Genomic DNA, 19,979 nt, shown 5'->3' with positions numbered 1-19,979 from the left:
GCGTGACACCAAGGACCACGAGGTCTCGCCACATTGATCTGCACCTTCAATTTTTTCTAGGCTTTCCGAACAACGCGACATATAAAGTATCGCTACCAAAACGCAATGATCTCTACATTCGAAAAATACACTTAGATCGAAATATCAGTTAACTCTTACGCCATTTGTAATACATGCCATTTACATTCTGATGCGTGAACCACACCTGTGTTCACAGTTCTCCAACCTCGCTCGGCAAAGCGTGACAAGGCTGAGCATCGTTTCCTTCTTAGCTGTCGTACTTTATAATAAATCTGTCTTACAATAAATAGGATAACCAAATAAATCTCAATTTATCTGTTTGCTCACAGTTAATAAAAAAAAACCTATTTTCGAAGATATTTATTCTTGAATCGCCTACACCCCTCTATCAAGAAGAAACAGTTCCTTTGAGTAATCGGAAGTCGACGACTTTTTAAAGGGTTTATCTCTTTCGTACCCCTTTGTAGCACATCCGGCGGAGATGCGGCCCATCGCGTCCGCGGACTTGTCTCGCCCCCTCTCTCCCCTTTCCATACCGATGCCTATTGTTTCACGGTGCATCATCGCGGAGTCCGTGAAACAACGTGCACGGAGGTTTCTTGCGGAGGTAAAGGCGAAGGACGAAGGGGCGAAGGAGGCGACGGCGACGGGGTACCACGACCGATGCGGCACGAAGGGGGCAGTGGGGGCGAATATCGCTCGCACGCATGCGCGGTGCGTTCCGCGATCTCTCAGGCAGGCCGGCGGCTGCTCCGGCTGGCCTCAGTCGTCCGCGACATTCTGTCCGCGATACGATTCGGCGTGAACGTGTCGTGTCCTCCTCCGGGTCCCACCGAATCGCCCGTGCCCCGGTCTAGCAAACTACCCCCCTCGAAGGAACCGGTGGTGAACGGAAGAGACTCGTGATATCGCACTTCCGAAATCATCGGAATCGGATGATACGTACGAACGATATCGTTTAGGGGATGTCCTCTTGTAAAAAAAAAATATCCTGAAATAATAATCTGATGAATGAAAAATAAACGTTGTTGAATTGTCTGAAGCGTGGTGAACGAATCGAATTAGCCGGTGAATCGTGGACTCTCGGGACTCAAACACGGACACTTAATAATTTTTAAAAGATTAAGAGGGTGAATTTTTATTTGAGACCACTGGCAACTTGTGGAACGCGGAGCGGCGCGAGATGACATTGTCACGAATCGTCTCCGCGAACGAATCCCGGTATTTTCTGTGACGTTCAGGTGATATAAAGTAATCAGTGACGGGCACCGTTTCGCAGCGATCGCCGATTGCACTGGAGCCGCGCCAAAAGGAGTCACGCTCGGGATTGCCCCGCCGTTTCAAGTTCCGCGGTCACCACGTGGTCAGTGCAACCTGGCCGCGACATCGCCGCGACGTGCGGTTAAATTTAGAGAGAGATAGAAACGAGTCCGTGGTCGGGGAAAATTGACGGGGTTCCCGGGATTGAATTGTCGACCGATCAGCGTCGAGAATTCGACGGGGCGCGGCGCCCCCGTTTCAGTTCCGATCGATGGAATGCCCGACGTAATACCGATCGTCACGAGTGCTGTTGCTGCTGCTCGGCAATCGAGACGGCTTGATGCGCCGCTGAGGGACACGCGACCGGCGAGGTATCGAAAGGTGATCGACAGGTGCGACCGCGCGAAAGCTGCAGTCACGTGGCCCGGGATGATGTAAGGTGACCTGAGAGAAACGGCGCTGCGGAGAGAGAGAGAGAAAGAGAAAGAGAGAGACGAAATGACGCGCGACAGGAGGCTGCTGCTGTTGCTGGGCCTGCTGATGGCTTACGGCCTCTTCGTGGTCGAATGCCGGTACCATCAGCGCGAGGACGCGACGACGACGGAGGCGAGACACCGACACAGGCACAGGCATGAGTCCTCGAATCGAAGGGGCCACCACGAGCTCGACAGAAGATCCTGGCAGGAGGTGGACTACGAGTACGACGGGGACTCCGAGGATCCGATCGACGAGGACGATTACGAGGCGCGATCGTATTACGATCATCCCAGATCGCATCATCGATCCGCGCAGAAAAGTTATCATAGTCGGTTCGAGCCGCGCTATCCGTCTAGGTATCACAACGGCGGGTATCACGCTGGAAGCGGCTGGTACGACGAGAACAACGGCAAGCGCAGGATCTCATCGCGGTACAATACGAAGAATCACCGATACAGACCCGGCAGGACCTACCACAGTCCCGCATATTCGCGCAATCGCGACGCGTCGGACTTCGACGACGACACGTCGGAGGAAGATTATGATTACGAGAGGCCGCACAGGTACGGAAACGGCGAGGCAGATAAGCACCACGAACGGTGGAGGAATTCTAGGCGATACCCGCCCTCCAGGAGAGACTCGAGGAACAGAATGAACGGTTATCACGGTGCGAGAAGACATCGCTTGGAAGATCACGAGGACGTCGTCGATCGTGTCGACGCGACGAGATGGACGGACGACTGGAAAAGAAGATCGAACTCCTCGGACTCGAAATACCATTTCGCGAAGGACGACCGAAAGACGGAGGAGGACGAAGATTACGAGGATCACGGCGGGCTCGAGGAGGACGATAAAGACGAGGACGAAGAAGATATTTGGAAAGATATCGCGGACGACAGGAATGAGGACAACGAGGAGGAAGAATTCGATAACGATTTCTACAAAGGCGAGACAAAGCCACCCTTGAAAACCTATGACGATATCATCCGAAGGCTCACGTCCGACGATCCGAAAACTACTGTCAAGAGAGATTATCGGAATATCGAAACGAATAAGCATGTAAAGCGCGATGGCTACAAGAATGTCAAGCACGAATCGAGAAACGTCTCTAGGCCGATGGATCTCTTCACGAGCACGCCTCATGTCGCTAGTACCACGTCCAATTATTTCGTAAATAAACGAACTGCGGAGAACTCGACCGTCAAATCCACTGGACATAAGCCCTCGAAAAACACGGTCGGTGATTCGGTGGTCAAGGACCACGATCGGCAGGAGGGAAAGATCGTCGATACCCAGGCTAAGACTAAAAGCCTTGAGCAGGATTACGACGAGTACCTGAACAGCCCGGATAACGAAAAGGAAGACGATCTCAAAGCTGGAAACGAGGACGACTCGGCCATGCAGGCAGATGTCACCTCACATACGGTGAGTAACAGTCATTGTGTGAGGAAAATTGATTTCTTAAGTCTCTCTCGACAACTAAAGCGAGTAAAACAGCAGGAGAAACTATCGTAATTCCTTATGTTGCTAATCACGGCGTAACGAAGAGATTGCACAACCGTGACAATAACAGGATATTATTTAACAATCGCCTGCACGCGCAGACATGTAACACCGGATGTAGCACACGTAATTCATGTTTAATTTTAATATATAAATATATATTCGTTACTACAATGTTCAACTTAACATAAAATTACAGTAATTAATTGCATTCATCGATTATTATCAATAAGTTAAATTATAAATTAAATTAAATTAAATTAAATTATTCTTGCTCGACAAGAATCATGTCAACCTTTCGTCTGTATACGTAAGTCTACGTCATCCGAGTCAAAATAATATCTGCTTATAACTGTAAAACTTGCAAGCCTGCTAGAAAATATTAAATAAAAGATATACTTATTAAAATGACTATAAAATCGTCTATTAATTACAATGTAGACATATATTTTGTAATTTTTTTAGATTTTTTTAAAATACTTTAAGATAGGGAAAAATTATTGTGTCAAACGTGACAGACCACTCCGAGGTGCAAAAAAAAAACGTATACAGACGGAGGGTTAAAAGACGTACAGAGAATTGTTATAAATCGACCGAGTGTCGTTGCGTCACGATATCGGAGACAGACCAACTTCGAAGCGCGGATGCAATTCGGTTTCCAAGAAATCGCGGAACGAATGAAAGAGCGCTTTCGTATGCATCCGATGCCGTCGCGAGAGCTGGAACTGCTGGAAGCCGTAAAGTCAGTTACCGTCGAGTTCTCCCCGGATCGACGTTACCACGGTGGAGATTAAGATCGAGTCAAGGGTTCGACTTGGCGAGCCACGTACGGTCGCACACGGTGAGCCCGATCTCTATTCGATGCTTTTCCTCGATCGCGAATGCGCCGCTACGTTCGCATGAAACACCCAAGGAAAGAGCACGTGGCGCGAGAGACCGTCCTGTAATAACTGTACCCGAGGAGAACCCTCTCGCAGATCTATCGACGATCTCGGGCAATCGACGATCGTCTTCCGCATCTTTCCGGATACGTACGGTGATCCCGATCGTAATTCTCGTCGAACGCAAGATCAGATACTTGGTGAATCGCCGCTAATTTACCTTATTTACCGTGCTATCATTTGCGAGAGTTCGCTTATACAATCGCGATTTGCGTTTTCTTATTCGGTCGGTTCGAGGTGGACAGCCGTAGAATTATAGGATACAATACGTCCTGTGTGTGTGTGTGTGTGTGTGTGTGTGTGTGTGTGTGTGTGTGTGTGTGTGTGTGTGTGTGTGTGCCTTTTGTCAGCAATTTGTTTCGATAAACCGAGCGCGTCTCCGAAGAGTGTCATACTGAAAATAACGGGCTATGACAATGATTTACTTTTACTATGATGACGAAGGCAGCGAAAAGATTTATTTCTCTGACATATTTATATTGGCTCGTTCGTGTGTACTATTAAAACTAATTTTGTCAACGCTGGATTACGCAAAATGCCAGCGTGCCTGGCGAGCGTAAGCCGAAGATCACGAATCGATCGCTCTGTCTGTCATCGTAGCGTATAATAAGATCGACGGGAAAGCGCATTAGAATTGCTCGTCATTCACGTAATTCACGCGGGACGTGGGCCAGATCATCCGAGATTGCTCGTTCCGCGCTGCCGAACTCGAGATTAACTTTCACGAGGAGCATCGGCGCCGAAGACAGCAGCGGCTTGCCTTGGAACATCATTTCGAATCTTGACAACCGTCATATTGCACAAAACGGACACCTGTCCGCTATAGTTGTAGCACTGTCACGCCCGTCAAAAATCATTTTGCTTCGCGAGCGACGACGTCTAGTTTAATATGTCAATGTCCTATATCCTATATGCGAACATCTATTATTACTCGTTATAATTTGTCATTTCATAATACATTTATAAAAGTACAATTTGTCAGTGATATATTTAAGAAATTACGTTTTGTAATAAATAATATCCAACAATCTATAATAAATAATTATTTTTACATTTAGTTATTAAATTAATTAAATATTAAATTAAATTATTAAATTAATCACACATTGAGATTCAATTTATGTAAATTTCTCGTTTAAGAACAAATTAATGAGACATTCCGTGAATTACAATCCCTGGACTACAATGTTAATTATTTTCTGATCGGTGCAGATTGCCAAACTCATTTCGCGGCTCCTCAAGATTGTTTAAGTGCTCTGCTTCTGAGAACAACTTCAGATGCGTTCTATTATGGACGCTTAACGTTATTAATGACCGGCGTATCTGCGTACGTCGCGACGTCGGTGATTCCCTTCACCTACACAGAGCCAAGATTAGATTGACCTTGGCAATGCGAACCAGCAGTCCGGCAAAACTTCTCGCTTCATTCGCGTCAAAACTTCTCAAATTAACGTTCGCAGACCTGACCTCGGAAATCGCCGCCCACTAGGCGCCAATCGTCTGCCAGACTTCACTTGACAGCTTGATCGCCAACAGAAGACCGATGCAATAACAGTTCGAAGAATTTGTTTACCAAACGCGAAATTCCATGGGAAAAGAGATCCAAAATAATTTTGCAAAGTGCTCGCATCGTTGTATCGATACGAACCCAGAAATATCGTACAAGCAATTTCACGAATACGTCACGGTATATTCCAAGAACAAAAATCTATAATACCACAGCACACGTAGAATTAATATAAGCGGGAAAAGATTAATTCGTTACTTTAGAAGAACGTTTCGACAACGAGGCTGCAACGAGCCTCATCGGCTCTGATGCCTTATGTGCTCCGGCGTCAAACGAGAAACGCGATGCGTGCACCTTAATTTCGCGGTAGCTCGCAGCGACGGGCGGCCCCGACGAGCAAAACGACGATGCACGTCCACGGCGGCTGTCGTCGCGATCGTGCTTTGCCTTTTTTTGCGCCAATTTACAAAGGTAAACTCGCCACGTTCCACCGACTTCTGCATGCCGGCCGGAGCGGAATTACCGCGGCCGGGGGTAATTGAGCAATTCCACCGCGTGCACGTTGTCCATCCATGGTTTTCCGTCGTAAATTCACGGTGCACCGATGCCGAACGATCAAAGAGAATCCTCCACCGCCACCGCCACCGCCACCGCCACCGGCCGATCGGGCTACCGAAGGTTTTCGGTTTAAGCGACCGCAAATTTTATTGCCCTATGCAATATGGAAGGGAGACGTACGTGGGGACGGACGACAATCAGACTTTGCATATTTAGTCGATGATTAATCCCAATGACCCACATACGACGGGAGAACATTGAATTCACGCTCGCGCACACGGTAAAATTAAATTAAACGCGAATAATTCGATGCTTCGCACGGCGGCGACTTGAAAGAAACCTTCAATTTTCTCGTATATCTTTTTACCCACGTTCCGGTTTACTGAGCATCTTCAAAAGCCGCACAGCTCGCGATTTGTGCGGAACCGACTAGCGTTAAATTTAATTACGTTAGATCTTCGGAAGATAAATAGTTCGGAGCAATATTTATTCGCAATATGCACCTTCAAACGCCAAGGAATGTCGTAATATATTGGAATGAAGATAACGTTTGTTTCAAATATAGGAAGCAAAAGTAATGGACATTGTTTCCATTGTTCTTTCTTATTAATAGCACGCGAATGCGTCGTTCAGACCTTAATCCAGCGTTTTCTTTATCGTTTCGCACGTCTATCTAACGACACTAGGTTAATCCGCAATTGACCTACCTCTTAGTGAAAAACATCTTGTGCAACGCAAAAGTATCGGTCTTATCCTAGACGCTAATATGCTAGCAAATGCATGTTAACCCTATCTTGTTCGCTTCTTAGGATTCTGGTTGAAGCTTCGGAAAAATGACGTTCGAATTATCAAAACCGGGAAAATCTATCGTCGTGTGGAATTTTATGATTATTGTCATGTGCTACTTATAGATGAGCGCTAGAAGTTAAAGTTCGCGAGAATATATCACAAATATGTCATTCTTCGAATCGAGAGTTCAATTTATCTGTCTATTATCAAACAAATCTTCTACGTTTACGTAGGACGTTTTATCTTTCATGCATTTCTCGCGAAATAGATGCTTTCTACTATGATAAAACATTCAAAAGTAAAGAAATAATTCTTCGAATTTGAGATTGTTTCAATACACAGCTGTTTCAAAAATATTTTTAGATTTCAATCGACATACATCGTAAAATCTCCATTAACGCCTCGTATACACGCTAATAAAAAAGAGATAATCACATTCTCAATGATTACAGACTAAATATTGGCATATTCCCCGTTAGTTTTTCTAAGCGAGTCATCCTCGTATTTCACCCCGGGGCGCATGTTACATCCGGAGAGCGCTCTATAGATGCATAGCAGCCTCTCAATCTCGGGGGAGAGATGCGATACGTTTCAACAACCTTCCTGCCTCGCCTCGGTAAACAGTCGATGGACTTCGCGGAAGCGCTGTTTACGCGAAGCTCTTTCGGTGTTCCCTTTTTTTCGATCCATCCGTTCCCTGCGCGCTTTCAGACCGGCTCCATCCGCGAAGAGAGCTCCTCCTTCGTCTCGATTTCACGCAGCCGCGTGCCTGCGCGCGCTCTCTCTTTCCTCTCTCCCGAGTAGGTACGCATCGCCGAAACGTACCCTCGCCCGATGGTGTGTGCGCATTAAGAAACGACTTTACCACCTGACCGCGCCGAGGAGCGCTCATAAATCCGCCGTAAAGCTCACCGCGGAAGCTCGTTACCGCGACGCATAAAATGCGGCCGGCGCATCGCGAAAGATCGCATCCGCACCGCGAAGGAAGGATCCGGCGAGAGGGGATCCACACGAGTGCGGATTTACGGGCGACACGTAACGCAACGAGGCATGAATTATAAAGCATCTGGATGAGCCCTCCCTTCCCGCGCCGCAAAAACCGCCTTCCATTTTCGGCGATCGTAAAATGCCCGGGCTATTTTCGTGGGTGGGTAAAATACGCTGATGGCACGATGTTGGTTACATGAGCGAAGAATTATCACAATGTGTAAATCGACATCATACATTTAATTTCATATGAATCATTAAATGCGTTTCGTTGAATGCCCCGTTGAGATCGTGAGATCAGTTCCTTATCTTCCGCGATTTAGTTGAACATTTAGTTAACGCAACCTGCGTGATTTCATCATAGATATTTCGCATTCTTCGCGTTATCAATCGTATGATCTTTTATGAGTAATTCGCGCGCAATTAAGACCAACTTGCCTTTCTCAGCGACACGGTATTTGCGCATCGCGCGTTAATCGCGCACGTTACTCATTATTTCTAAAAATACAACATAGTCATCGGATGACGATAAACGACAACAAGCATCGAAAAGTTGACCGACATCGGTGAACATCAGGCGTCAAAGATCGTCGAACCACTGACCTGCCGAGATAATGATTCGTCATCGATGTCGCGGAACTGCATTCGAGTCTGATCTATGCAGAAGTGCATCTACTTGAGGGACGAATCGCCGCGTATGAGGAAAATTCTGACGACATTAATAGTCGAGTCTACTGTCTGCTGTGCTTTCTCTGCGGTACAGAAACAAGTTAAACATAGTTTTATTAATTATTCATAGCGACGATTCGAGATTTAAGTATTTCGTCATATACGAGCTCGACTAAATTACTTATCTGACGTCATTATTCTGACAGTAAAAACACGAAAGTTACTGCTATGTTACCTGCGGCGGCAACTTGTTTTACATAAATCATCGTAAGCTTATTAGCTCTCATTTAAACTTATTGATCATGCTATATGTTTCTTTCCCTAATTTGATAATGACCAAAACATGAGTTGCAGGACGACGATTAATTAAAGTAAAATAAGCAACGTAAAAGGTGTAACTATTATTAAAACTTGTTTCTAAAATTAATCACGAACCGGTGGCCCGCCAAGATGACGATAATTTGTCGTCGTCGCGACGCAGTGATTCAAGACTGAAGCAGTTAATGCATATGGTTCATGAAGGATTCTTCAAGACCGAACTTGTACGGAGTATTTTAAGCCTGGTACTCTCGCGTTGCATCAATTCGCGGCGTATTCGAGGCATGCCATTAGTCTCTTTCATTGAGCACTTGTAAAGCGATCTATCAACGAAAGTCGCGGAATCACAATACAAAGCTCGGAGAACGCCCAAGAAGAATAATCAAGCGTGAAATGAAGAAGCGTCCGTTGCTGATAAAAACTATCTTCGCAATGAAGTCTCTCGATCTGGGTCTCTCTCTCTCTCTCTCTCTTGTCTGGAACACGAAATAAACACGGAAAAGCCGAAATCAGAGCGCGACTTCATTTAACGCGAACACGACTTGATATGAGACGACATCTGTCATATCGAAATGCCAGAAAACTCCGACTGTTGTGTCTAGTTGTCGTGATTTATCAAACCCGAATCGTTTTGCTGATGTAAGAATAGACGTGTACTTTGTTGCTAAACAACGGGCTCGAATCCAGGCGCTTTTATTCCCGAATACTTAAGGAAATTATATTGAAGTATGTGATCTTGCGTTTCCTTTTTTCTGCAATTGACAAGTCGCGTTATCCTCGCTGAATTTTGTATCGCGCACTCCGGCGTCATTTAGACCCGGTAAAAATGGATAATTATTCGAAATTGTTATTAATAGCAATTATTTTGGCTCGACACGCGTTTTCGGAAAAATTCGCAGAATTTTTTACAATGCGGTATTTCTATTGCTAGAGACGATATTAATACTCGCGCGGTTTCTATCCTACTTTATGGTCATTATTAGTCAAATCAAGACGGATGTTATAAAAATATAACTTCGTTCACATATGACATATGATAAATCGCCAGAGGAGCAGTGAAAATCGCGCGATATCACTTCGCGCTTCATGCGCGCATTAATCTGAATTAGACATGAAGATCGGTCACTCATGAGTTTCGGCAAGTCACTTCATTTCGGCTCGCAGAACACTCGTCCGCGTACCGACTCTGCGAGATACGTACTAATTAATTCCTGGAACCACATCCGCAATGAGAATTGTCTCGCTGACGTATTTGAAGTTATACACGCACCCGTCTGGATTTACGTCACTGGCGATCTCTGGCCGCCCTCCAGGATCAAGCGCAGTTAATAAAATCTGAGATGTTCATTTAAGCCCTTAATACTTAGGCGTGGGGTTTATTTTCGGCATATTATCTCAAGGTTTAGATTCAAGAACGTCTACAGGCCCTTCCAGAATATCTCATGGTGTCTTTGGAGGACTGACAGCCGGCAATTACAAGTTATGTTATTTAATGTTGTCCTATTTAATGAAATAACAAGAGGTCTTTCGAGTTAATTCAAGGTCAATTAGGGGAAAACGCACACGGTAACTTTCACCCCGCCAGCTAATTAGAAAGTTAATCTCTGCTACTTAACTTAATACCTATCTCGCCGAGGGACATAAAACGTCCCCGATTGTTATTGTCAGAAATATTTATCCTCATCCTCATCCTAAATCTGTTTCGACATTTTTATCGAAAGACCATTCCTGGCGATTTTCCAAATGTGCCGAACGCGGTAGGTTTCGTTCTCTCGCAACCAGGTGCAATTCGCCGGATATATTTTGGCGATCGTCCAGGTCACCGACCGGTCTCGATCGAATTACACCCCTCGCTCGTTCCCGGAGATATATCGATCGTTATTCATCGCGCAGGACGATACTGTCGATTCCGGATGCGAGACGCGGCGAGCGAGAGATATCGCTCGAATTTTCGAGCTGAGTTTTAGGTCAAACCCGCGTCACTTTTGGAGAACTTCCAAACGCTACGCATCCCCACGAACGCGAGTCGCATCGCAATCCAAAAATATTTCCCCGGCGTCGTAACTAGACGAGACAGTGTCGTTCGCATCCAAGGGGAATTTAACGCCGTCGGAATTAACGCATTTAAGTAGCCGTGACTTCTCGCGGACGTACATCTCCGTCGACTATCGTTATCGAACGAAGAGTGACAGAAGAATCGTTCTCGCTATGCCTTCATCGTCCCATATCGCGCCAATGAAATTGCTTTTTACTGATAAAATTAATTGACAGAATGACCTAATAAATATTATCGAGTGTCTCGTGATGTGAGGTCCATCAATTACGATGCCGCGATATACAATGTAATCAATAATTTCGACCGCAATTTCGGGCGTCACGGGGCGTGAGACCTGTGAGAGATCCTTCCTGGGACAAACGATCAGGATACTCATCAGGGTATTAATTCTGTTTACACTGTCGATGGGGGACGTACCCACGAATCGCACCGTGCCACACCTCGGTTTCCATTAGGCCCTTCAGAGAAACGGGAAGAGGAAAGGCAATTTTGCCCGTCGTCGCTCGAAAGGCGTCGATCGGTCAAATAACATGTTACCACCTTCGATTTAAGTTAATGCTCACACACGGGGATGAAGCCATTATAAAAAAGTCCTGATACGGGATCCGAGCGTCGATGGGAAAAACGGAGGATCCTGTTTGTCTTACAGTAATCGGACGCGTGTGTGCCTCTCGGGCTTTAATAAAGCTTGCGTTATCGGCATTACGTTACCCCATTAAGTTCCGATGAACGCGTACGCGGTGCTCCCTTGCATTTTTTTTTTATTTGATACTATCCCGGTTTTTTATGGCAATCTACCATAACGTTTTCGCTATCGATTAATCGATCGTAGAATCACATTATTCTACCGCAATCGATTCTCGGAAATCTTATTATCATTGGAGATTAACGCAAAGTCGCGTTACGTAACGTCGCTTTTCAGACTCCGTGTCAGGTTGTGGTAGTCAATATAAATCGTTTTAACGACTTTCCAGTTTGGTAATAAGAAAACGAGGAACGGCCGGTTCTATAGTGCATCCACACGATTTCGCATCGGACGCAGCATCAAAATACAAAGCGCGATCGATGGTGCGCTCGTACGGAAAACGAAAAAGAGGAAAGAGAGCAGGTAGTACGATTTCTAAGAAAGAAAGAACACGTTCGTTCACGCATAAAGAGATGGGATCGCGTCTCTCACAGAGAGAGAGAGAGAGAGAGGTCGGCGTGCCCCGCCGCTTCTTACGCGGATTAGGTATACAAATGGGAATACGAATTTCCATTTCGGATCGAAATCTGCCGTAAACGATCGATTCCCGCTGCTCGCAATAACGAAAGGTACGTCGAATTTCTGCGCCGAGATTTCTTATGGGGCCTCACGTTTTAATGGGCGAGCCACGTGAGGCGGCACACGTTCTGCGGATAGCGTGTGTTAACGTTCACAAAACACACGACCGTAAAAGGCAAATACTCACGAAATTCTGTCGTGGCCCCTCCCGCGGCTGGTGCATTCTATTAACGGAACGCCTGCCGAATTGGAGATTTAATCAACTGAGTGTGCCATGCAATATTCATACGACAATGCCGTTGTGACTTGGCGAATTATTGATCCGCGGCATGATCTATTTCTATAGCTTCGTGATCCGATCCGGTCTCATTAATAATTTGCAAATTTTTATTAATTCAACTCGCCGGAAATTAGTATATATTTGGAGGAAAAGAAAAAATACCGCATGTTAAAATTGCAATGCTACTGTCGTGTCTGACGAAGCGTTGATTGAAATTGATTGCCGAATTAGTGAGTGAATGCTAACGAGGCTGCGGCGGCGGCGCTCATCCCTAATCGTCATTCATAAAGATGACAATGCAGCTCGTTACACAATCAACGGTGTTGATTACGAAATCGCGTATCTCGCGGCGCGTTTGACGAGCAGAATTCTGGCGCCAAGATCCGCGATATGCGTAATCGGTGTCACGTCGCGATGCGAGTGTGCGCGACGATCGTTAATCGGCAGGGATTCTCGCGATATATAGGAGGAGAAGGACATCGCCGCGGCCCCTTAATGAACACCGTCCGGCGAACGAGCGACGATAATTACTCATTAAGCCGCCGCTAAGTTTCCCCAGACGCCCCGTCCCGACGTAAAACGTCGTAAAACGTCGTAAAACTCACTTCTGATTCGTTTTTACGGCCATTCGAGTGTATTTACTTATGCCACGAGTATATTTCACTACATTCCGCCGTTTTATCTTCTTTTTATATGGCGGCGAACGGAGAATTAACTTTCCTCGTTGGCGAAGGATTCCTCGACGTTGACGTATCGAACAATGTAACCGAAGATCGAGATAACGTGCAGTCTCGACGCCATACGATATGAATACCTGCTGCGGCGGGAATACAAAGCTTGCGATAATCATCGCGCGAAATTACGAGCGATTAAGTTTTCACGCGATTCTCGAGATTCTCCGAATGAATGAAACGCGCATATAGCCGCGATTTGTTGAACTAGGGGGATCAAGAGCCTCGCATTATATTAAGGCATACAATTATCGAATACATTCCTGCGATACCGCGCTGCACTTATATAAAACGCAATCGATTAACCGCGATTTCTTACATAATTTATGCCAATCGCGTGTGAAATTACTATGTTCAGTTAAAACACGTTAACGATCGTGACACGCCTCCATCTTCATCCCATCATGTATCCCTCTGATATAATAGTTGCGCCAATAAAACAAATTAATCCTACACACTCTCGACCGATTAATGTTACGTAACACGATAATCGTGTCAAAGCGCAGCTAATGATCTCGAAACTAATTCTCCAACGCATTGATACAACGCGCCGTCGCTATGTGAATTCCCTACCCCACACATGCAAATTCAATCGCTGCGCTGATAGAATTAATATTATTAATCAGTGCCAGAGCGAGTCTTTGTGCATCCTGCGGCCGATTTATCCTCGAGTCGACAGCGATCTTGGGTGGCCCAGAAAGACGCACTCGAGGCACGAAAGCTCCGCTCTTCCCGCATACACCGGGTCATAAAAGAAGCTCTATGTTCGCGGCACGACCGTGAGAGACGCTCGTTTCGGCCGTTACCATAAAATTAATCGCTCAAATCGCCCGTCTAATTTATCCCGATAAGGAAGACCGACTATTCGCGCACGGTTATGACCCGCGAGGTTCGTTAAATTCTACAATTTCGTCTATATATCATACGTCAACGACATGCACTTCGCATGGCGGAGTTGGTCCATCGAGCGCTTCTTTGATCTTGTTACGGGGACGTGTTAGTTTAGCTGAAATATCGTTATTCGCTCTCGAGGCATCCTGCGCAGCTGAACTGATTAATGCGTCACTTTATACATGCCTAGAACTAATAATTCAACCGCAAAAAAAGTAGCGAACAGCTCATCGAGCGAATCGCCGCGGTTGATGCTCCCGCCGCTTCATGAATTGACGAAGTTCGAGTTGGGAGAACCGTGAGAGTGAAACGTTTCCAAGCGTTGCCAAGATCTGTCCACACAATTTGCTCGGATCACTTTTGATCTCGCGATGTTATGACCCCAGAAAAACGTTCCCAGTTGATCCACCCGCGTGGGTGCCTCCCAAAATTTACGGACCTACAGTCATTTTCATTGGCCCTCGTTACTGCGCGCGGGCCCACTTAGAGAAGCCGGTTAAGACTAGACGCATTTAAATTGTCGTCGCTTATCGATATTTTAATGGTCACCGGTTTTCAACGTCGCTTCCAGATCGTTTCGACGCGCAACGCACCGCTATCAAGGAATTATATGCCGACGCGACGCTGCAGAAATATTATCCGTCTCTCATTGCAATTATCCAGTTGATATTTTTTGCACGGCGATTGTGCCATCCTGGAATATAATATTAAGTTACGAATACTTGCTTATCCTGTTAAATTCGTAGTGTCAAGTTATACTCAATTTGAGTTATTTTTAACCTACAGGTCGCCACTGCTCCTACTCAATATGTTGTTAATTTAACTAAACTAATGAAGTTAAACTAATACTATTATTTTTATTGATTTAATCCTGGCTAGCCACACTTATTTTCGAATCCTTAATTCGCCACGCTCCGGTCCGTGAGATCGCTCGACTTTGTTGCATTGTCATTTTCATTCTAATTAATATTTTTAAGCTTGCAATGTAGAAATTGGAAATACAAAGCCTGAATAAGATATTTATGATAATCAGGTCAAGAAATTGATTTGAGTTTAAACTGAACTTATTATAAGGAAACTAGAAAATTATGTTATGTAAAAACTAGAAAACCGAATAACGTTCAGCGGTCCATTGGACCGGAATGTGGCGAGAGCTAGGGTTAAATTTCATCCTTTAATATTTAACAGTGTAATACCTCTCCTTGCGCAATGACGAAAAGCTCGTTCCGTACAAGCGAGAGCAGCAGGTGATCGCCCGAGGGATTTATCTTAAATTTCGAAATTTCGATGGAAAGATACGGTCGATAAGCAGAAACCCATTCCATTGTGACGCAGCTAATACGAAAACGCGGAGTCGAAGCGGCAAGGAACATGGTTTCGCGTTCGTAGCTTCCGTGCAATACTTACAACCAGCGAGGAATCCACGGTAATATCGCCGACGTCGTTCGCAGATGAAAGAGTCGTTGCCAGCGCCTAATTTACAGCGCGTTGCCCGTTGCGAAAAAAGGAACGTTTTATGCACGCCGCGCGTTTAATAATACGCACCGCGCGAAAACGTGTACGCGCGCCGCCGCGTCATAAAGTATGATTTATTCCGCTCGCTCACCATCAGACTCGTCGCCGGTAATTATCCCAGATAGCGCGATATATAAGCCAATTTATCTAGCGCGACTGGCGAAACGAAGTGGCGCGTTTCGCCGCAATTCGCATTTGTGACTCGCGCCCGCCTGATTAGCCATGCCTGTTGTCGTTAATGCAACCAATCTGTAATAATCACGTCGATTCTCAGTCGATCGGTATCGATGAACGTTACCGATTAGAGAGCGTAGCTATGCGAGCGTAGCGCTCGATTGAGAATGATGTATCGGTAATAAATAATTTCGCGTGTAATTCGAGATCCCTTTTGATAGCGTAAATCAACTGCCTCTAATTTTCTCTAACGCGAGAGCGAAACGGGATTTTCCTTAAAAATTCATTTCAGCCGCGCCGCGCGCGCTCACGAGAATCCACGATCGATTAACATACGTACTTAATGTGCGAGCGCGAGTCGTTGATTGCACGACAAGCCTACGCTTCGTCCCAGCGGCTAGTAATTAATATGTCCCGCGGAGGGAATTTGCATGCATGGTCAAATAAGCAGTAACGCAAATATCCCGCGGGCATAAATCCAACGTATATTCGTCCACTTATAGTCTTACACGTATACAATGTGTTGTCACGCGGTATTCGTTGATAACTCGATTAATTTACTTTACAGCTCATTAGGTATCAACATATGTTAACACTACTTATACTATATTCTTAAGCGCGTGTAGAAAATTGTTGAATATTCTATTAGTCGAGCTTAAAAACCGATGCAAATGATCGATAATTATCGTGCCGCGTTGCAAACATTACATCGCAAAGTGAATGTTAACGGCAAGACTGTTGGATTGATTGATCGCGCGATTTATCGGAACTCCTGATTAACGTATCACTATATCGAAACGCCTCGACGATACATAAATAATTAATGCACACGAACGCATCGAAGAGCGTTGGAATTTTCGTTACGTCGCCGTCGCTTCGCTTTTTAACGTCACGCCCGAGCCACGCGGTGGACTTAATTAACATTTAATCAACCTGGCCACATATCACGAATCGCTTTTACACGTTCCACTTATCATAACGCCGTCAGCGGCGATTTATTGCTGTACAAAGACTATCCGCGAATTCCTTCGTGTCTTAAAAGTGCATACGAAAAGTATTCGTAACGCGTAATGCACGAGCGATAGTGATCTATACGAATACACGATCGTTCGTATACTTTGGTGCAAAAAAATATACTGCATTCTTGACTACAATCACAGCTGGGGAAATGTATGATTTCGAATATGCGTCCGCCTGTTAGGTTTTCTTTCTCGTTTTCTTTTTCTCTTTCTCTGATGCAAACCATGATGCAAGTCGTCGGTACGAGTGCCAGGATGCGAATGGCTGAGCCGTGCCAAGTGCATAAAGTCCCCGGCCGTCACGGATACTTTCGAACTCGCGCGCACGGTGTTCCAGAAAACACGTGCTTCTTTTACTCGGTAGGCCCCCTGACATGTTTGCATAGATGTTCCGGCGTGTGTTTACCCGACGTATCCATCGTCTCTACTTTATGATACTTGTACGCTATATGCTCTCACGTACGACCAATATTTACAGCGCTCGACTATGCACCTCCACCGGCTCCACCGCGTGATTCTCCACGTTATACCGTGGAGAGAGAAAAGAGTGGCCTAATAACTCTGGAACAATCAACGGCTCATTTGCTTCCACGCTTCGTCACGCTCGTTTCTTTCGTTCTATATATCAACTAATTATCCGTTACCAAGAAATCGAGCGGAATTGTTACAGGTAATGAGTCGCCCCATTAATAGTATCCGTGCATCTCGCTCGTAGCAATGTCCCTGTATACGGTCAATTATATGCAGCCTTTCACAGTCATTATTGTTGATGAACTAAGTACAATATAATTTCTGTGTTTATACTTATTTCTGTACATCCTTTAATACTGTCGGTTTTATCAAATTATACACGACAGGTGATATTGAAATAATTTAATGCTAAGTATATACAAGCACAATGAGGCAATACAGGATAGACACAATAACGGCAAGGTATATTATATGCAAAAAGCGCATCTATTTGTCTATTTGTCTGGAAGACATGCTACGTGTAGGCGTCAATCGGCGCCTGATACGCACTACGGTAATTGTATTTCTCTGCTACGACACGCATCGTATCTCAGGATCTCATAATGAGGACTCTTTATGATAATTTATGTAAATCCTCCCACATTGCAGCAACAACACAGAATTCACACTTAACAATCAATTTGATTTCCGGGATTGAGCATCGATCAGTGTCGATGGATAATTTATGAGAAGAATTATGAGAAGAAACAACTCGCACGCTTCATTTAATTCTCACAATTGATTTAAATTATCCGTTTTTACGCACAATTCACGTTGTAATGCTTCTCGGCTCTACAATCTTAGCACCGCTCGCGATTTAGAGGAATTCCGCAGCGTCACTCCGACGATCGTAATAGACCGGTAGATCGCGCGTTGTGTCCTGCTTCATTCCGCCAGGATAATTGAACGCGCGTCGAGGAGAGAGAGACCGATCGATCGACCGGTCACGACGATCGTGTAAAATACGATATGGAGACTCGCGGCGGCGGCGGCGCCGATCGAAGGTTGCCGCGAACCTCCTCCCGAGCTTTCGCAACGGAAAGAATTGAATTCCCGCGCGGTAACGTAAAGGCTTAGGGAGACGCCGAGAGGAAAATGTGTAACGAGAAGATTAGCTGGCTATAAATGTTGCTCAGAAAAGCAACGTGCGGAGATTTGCATGTTTTTTTTGCACGATTTGCATTCAACGGCTGACGTAAGTGCAAAAAACCAGAACAAATTTATTTAGAATAGACCTGACAAATGCGATTAAGAATGCTAATTCGTCCTCTCGTAATCATTCTCCGAGTAACATTTGTTGATCGCAATTAATGACTTTCTAGTCTGACTTTACCGTCTGACAAATGTAATATCGATTTCTTCGTCCGACACTAATTACATTAAATGTATGTACATGTAAAATTTATGAAGGGTCTAAAACGCTCGTGTTTTAACACAATCGATTTACCAAAGAGAAAGAATCACTTTTCAATTTTGATTTTATACTAAATTTCTATTTTCGACATTAATAAATTTTTTACGTTAAAATAAAATCACTTTTTCTTATTCCTAAAAGACGTTTGTCCATCCGACAGTTAAAAGAAATCGAAAGAGATGCTCCGTAAAGATGCCAACGTTAGTAACATTTAATATGCAGTTATCTCGTGCGTAGGGCTCACTGAATCATCCGCGATGCCCTCGTGGATCTCTCTGCTTGTGACTCACGAAGAAATAATGATGCAGACGATCGCGCGCGAGACTCGTCCCGAGCCATTGTTGCGCTCAATTAAAATGCAGGCGAAGAATCATGAAACTCGATACACCTAAGCGCGAGCTGCAGTTCATAAAGATTTAAATTTGCTCGTTACGTGACAATCAGCCGCGCACGCTCATCTTCGGAGACATCTTGTTCTTCCCACGCGCTCGTTAAGTACGTCCATAAATATGCTCTCGGTCTCACGGAATAGACTCTATGTAGACCCGCCCTATGGAAATTAATTCTCGGCTGCGAGCGTCGCGTAGAGCGGCTACCGCTCTGTCCTTTCTCTTCAGAAGGGTGCGAAACGTTGACAAACTATCCCTGCGCTAATTCAAGAAACGCGAAATGCATAGTATTCCACGATATTTATCATGCGACAGCTGCCAAGCAAAATTCAATATTTTTCTGCCCCCTCCCCCGCTGCCCTCTACGGCGTAATGCGGCGTGAAATTAATTTTCTTGACTTACATAGTTAGATTTCGCTCCGTTCGCGAACCACTTCGTGGCAGTATTATTATTAGCGACAGCGGACAAAAAGTCGATTGCTAATGGACCGCTTGATATTTCTAGTATCTTGCAACAATTCTCGCGATATTGCCCCGCATATTTCGCATTTTTATTCATAAAACTGCCTGTATCCGCTTTTTACATTTCTTATTATCGTCGTTGTAGCGACATTGCAAGCATTATTTTCAATAATTACTCACATATTAGCCACGTACGATATAACGAAACCCGTTACGAGTTGATCATTAAGATATTTCAATGCGA

General features: G+C 45.1%; 1 protein-coding gene across 1 annotated transcript in view; it reads left to right on the top strand.

Annotated features, from left to right (window-relative positions):
• The first annotated feature begins 771 nt into the window (after positions 1-771).
• LOC139772934 (uncharacterized) overlaps positions 772-19,979 on the top strand; it is a 45,302-nt gene continuing 26,094 nt past the window's right edge. The window contains exon 1 of the mRNA XM_071707004.1: positions 772-3,183. Within this exon, the coding sequence (XP_071563105.1) occupies positions 1,780-3,183 (1,404 nt within the window). The 5' untranslated portion in view covers positions 772-1,779. The remainder of the gene's footprint in view (positions 3,184-19,979) is intronic.

Source organism: Temnothorax nylanderi, unplaced genomic scaffold (assembly GCF_030848795.1).
Source record: "Temnothorax nylanderi isolate EJ_2023f unplaced genomic scaffold, tnyl_v1.0 TNYL_tig0055_pilon, whole genome shotgun sequence".
NCBI classification, from domain to species: Eukaryota; Metazoa; Arthropoda; class Insecta; order Hymenoptera; family Formicidae; genus Temnothorax; species Temnothorax nylanderi.
Note: the sequence above shows the minus strand (reverse complement) of the source record. Positions and strands in the feature narration are given on the sequence as shown.